The following is a 3,811-nucleotide window of genomic DNA, read 5'->3' on the forward strand; positions in this document are numbered from 1 at the left end:
GCTTAGCTTTGTGGGTCTGGCTTGTGATTTTGGGCTTCCACTGTTAGCAGGGAAGGGCAGAAACACAGCAACATGTATTTCTCTACAGAAACAGGGGTTCGAGATGAGAAGTTAGAATTCTGGTAGATACTAGCAAAGCCTAATGCTAAGTATAATCCTAGATGTTCTCCAGAAACCACATTGGTTGGTTGTCTCTGCTAAATCATTCAAGTAAAATTGGATTGTTTGGATTCTAGCTTAACAAATGCTAACCTGCTGGTATATTTTTTGCTTCTGATTAACAAAGCAACCACATCCTAGCATCTTTGTCTGATAACCAACATCTAACTCACTAGCCATCCACAGGGGTACTGGGACAAGTTTTATGCCCCCTGATTGATTAATGATATATTCATTTTTGTCGACAATTCCCATTAACTAGAGTCCATCTGGACCACGAACTGGCCTAGTGGTTAGCGTGTCTGCCTCTTGATCGTGAGTTCTACTCGTGGTCGGGTCATACCAAAGACCATTGTAAAAATTATACCTATTGCCATCTGGCAAGGCATGCTGCAATACAGATGTGAGTGGGGAGTCAAACCCTCATGGTTACCAGAGGACTCACCCCTCCACTGTAACCCTAGCTGTATAGGTGAGAAGCCGAGGGCTACGGAGATTGGCGTCACCCAATGCACCTTAACGGCCTGGTTAGTACTGGGACGGGAGACTGCCTGGGAAGACTAGGGCTTGGAGCGGGAAGGACTCCAGAGTCCATCTGGAGCTTTTTGCCTAGCAAGAAATATGCTGATTAATAAAGTACATTGCTGATCATTTGAAATGTTTAACAGCTTGCTCGTTTGGACGATGTTGCACTGTTCTTGAGCTGTTCTCAAACATAAGGTGGTGGTGATGTTGACCACTTTTGGTGCTGTAGATGTAGAGTCAAAAATCCACCAGAATCACATGACCTGTGGGCGACACAGTGGCACACGTTGTTGCCTCATGTTCTCCCAGGGTCTGCAGGGGTATCCCCTAGGTTCTCAGGTTTCCTCCCACCTCCCAAAAACATGCTAGTCAGCATATTAGTTACATTACACTGGCATCTAGGTGTGAATGAGTGTGTCTGTGTGTGTGTGTGTATATGGTGCCCTGTGTTGAACCAGTGCCCTACTCAGGGTGTATTCTCACCTCACATCCCATATTTTCAAGATCATACTTGTCTACTCGGATGGTGATCAATAATTGTTTCAGATTTTCTAATGACCTTTTCTTAATTTATTTAAAACAATTACTCTATGATGTTGCATTAGTAGCAGTAATTCAGAAACTGTTTATTTTCTTCTAGCACTTATCAGCGTACATGGTCTAACCAGTTTGACCCAATTCCCAATCTGTGACCAGTTTAGCAGTTGGTCAGCTCAAGCTGGATTCTTCAGCAGGAGTAAAGAGCTGTCAACTGACCACATAACCATCCCTGTTTTGTCTTTGTCACAGGAAAAGAAACATCCTAAAGTAACAACCCAGGGAGTAGACAAGATCTGGATGGACTCCTGGGACATTCCTGGACCAGTTAAGAGTGGACCTACACCCTCATACACATAAACCTCTTAAGGAATTCCAAGCTCTCTTCGACAAGTACAGAACCTGGCAGGTATTTCCATTGCCTCAAGAACCACTCACTCAAAAAAGCTCCTCAAGTGGAAGGAACTTAATCCCAGACCTAAGAGGGGGTCGGATTGATTGTGCCATTGGCGTAGACGTAACTGTCCACTTACTGTCCCACTGACTTTGGGAACACTACTACACAAGCCCAACAAGCTTGCAATTTCAGACATTATATATCTTATTAAAGAGATTTTCAGTGTGGGTGCTTATAAAGTGTATAAATATAATACATATATATATTGTGCCAGCTTAAATAGTACAGTTGTTGTTAAATATTATGTACTGTGTTCAACCATTTCTTTGTAATACTGGATATAGAGTATTTTTTGTTAGTTGATTGACTAGAATATTAATGAACAGGGTATACATCGCCAAGTCACTGGACTTTAAAAATAACTGGACACTGACCTCTATTTGCGTTAACTTCTTAAACTCTGCTAAAGTTTCAAAGCTGTAATCAATCTTTAGCCATCGACACTTGACCAAGAATAGTGGCCAGTGAAAGAACAATGGACAAAAGCATGCGTCCTCACGTTCCCTGCAATGGCTGAGTGTCCTTCTTGGATTACACTGAAGACACCATTCACAGGGTTGTGCTGAACACCAAACACACAGACACAGCTGCAGAGATCATCCAATTCTTTCCGGAGCGAATGTCCTGTCTGAGGCGCCAGCCTGTGACCATTCCAATGGATACTGTCAAGATCATCCAGTCGGAGAAATTCCCACGGGATTGTCCTGTTCCTGTGACCCAGCCCCGCTTTGCTCCTCCTCCCCGTGTGGCCTGGGATGGAGGAGGTGAAGGTGAGGTCATCGTCAACCAGGCCTGCAGTGACCTGTCCATTGAGGTGAACGGTAACACCATGGTCAACCCACGTCCTCTGGCATCACCTCCAGCACCAGTCCTCCGTCGTGAAGCTAGCTATTTAGCCCAACGTAAGGCTAGCAACAGCGAGATATGCTACCACCAATTCCACTACAAGATGGATGACGTAATCGTGAACCAGTACGTCCTGCGCTCTTCATCCACCTCATCCTCCTCGTCGTCTTCAACGTCTTCGGGCCCGGTGATGCCATGTGAGCCACTGGATTGCCCGACTTGCGGGCACACGTACAACTTTGCAGGGAAGCGTCCAAGAATCCTGTCCTGCCTGCACTCGGTGTGTGAGGAGTGCCTGCAGATCCTGTACGAGTCCTGCCCCAAGTATAAGTTCATCTCGTGCCCCACGTGCCGCCGCGAGACCGTTCTCTTCACTGACTATGGTTTGGCTGCGCTCGCCATCAACACCAGCATCCTGAGCCGCCTGCCATCTGAGCCTGGAGGGGCCGTACAATGGGGAGGAGATGCCGATCGCAGCTGCTACCAAACGGTGCGCCAGTACTGCCAATCGGCCTGCACGTGCCACATTGCTAACCCGCTCTCCACCTGCGGCATCATGTAGATGCAGATCTAAAATAGCCCACCAAGTGGTGCTGTTCGAGCCAAATCCAAGAAACCACGAAACCACAAAACCAGTGACCCCACTATTCCAAAAAAAAAAGCTCGCCATCTTACCCTGCCAATGCACATATTATCTATAGGTCTATTTAGCGCAGACGGTTGCTGTCTGGACTTTAAAGAAGTGAAAGAGACACTTGTGCAAGGAGCCAAGAGAAATGTTATATCAGAGTAAATGTATTTTATGTATGAACTGATTGATCCCTTTTCCCTCCAAGTTCCTGTTTATCTTGTTTGGATGTGTTTGTCATTGACATCTCTTCACATGGGAATGCCAAGGAGACTTTGTCTCCCCCTCTCTTCTGGGAAAAATAAAGCAAATAAATGAATCAAAGTCAAAACAATTTGCTTTGTCTGAACTTGAAACCGTGGATCAGTAACACTTTAGCAATGTATGGCATGTCACAGCCGGGTTTCATGTAACACAGACAAACAAAAACAAAAAGCACAAAAATTCTCAGGCAACACAGCTTCTATAAAGATAAGCGAAGATGGGGACGCCATTGCCTAATGGTTAGAGAAGCAGCTTTGGGACCAAAAGGTTGCCGGTTTGATTCCCTGGACCAGCAGGAATGGCTGAAGTGCCCTTGCGCAAGGCACCAAACCCCCAGGCTTCTCTGGGTATGTTGTACATTGCTCTGGATAAGAACATCTGCTAAATGCCATTAC

The 3,811-nt window shown here is 45.7% G+C and overlaps 1 protein-coding gene across 1 annotated transcript; it reads left to right on the plus strand.

The window, feature by feature from the left end:
• The first annotated feature begins 1,986 nt into the window (after positions 1–1,986).
• Positions 1,987–3,442, plus strand: rnf208 (ring finger protein 208). The gene has a single exon (XM_060909592.1). The coding sequence runs from the start codon at positions 2,298–2,300 to the stop codon at positions 3,084–3,086; it is 789 nt and encodes a 262-aa protein (XP_060765575.1). The 5' UTR covers positions 1,987–2,297; the 3' UTR covers positions 3,087–3,442.
• Positions 3,443–3,811: the final 369 nt, after the last annotated feature.

The sequence above is a fragment of the Neoarius graeffei genome, chromosome 25 (genome assembly GCF_027579695.1).
Source record: "Neoarius graeffei isolate fNeoGra1 chromosome 25, fNeoGra1.pri, whole genome shotgun sequence".
In the NCBI taxonomy this organism is placed as follows: Eukaryota; Metazoa; Chordata; class Actinopteri; order Siluriformes; family Ariidae; genus Neoarius; species Neoarius graeffei.

Excerpts from the sequence above, each read along its gene's own strand:
- rnf208 (XM_060909592.1), top strand. The coding sequence starts at position 2,298 with ATGTCCTGTCTGAGGCGCCAGCCTGTGACCATTCCAATGGATACTGTC.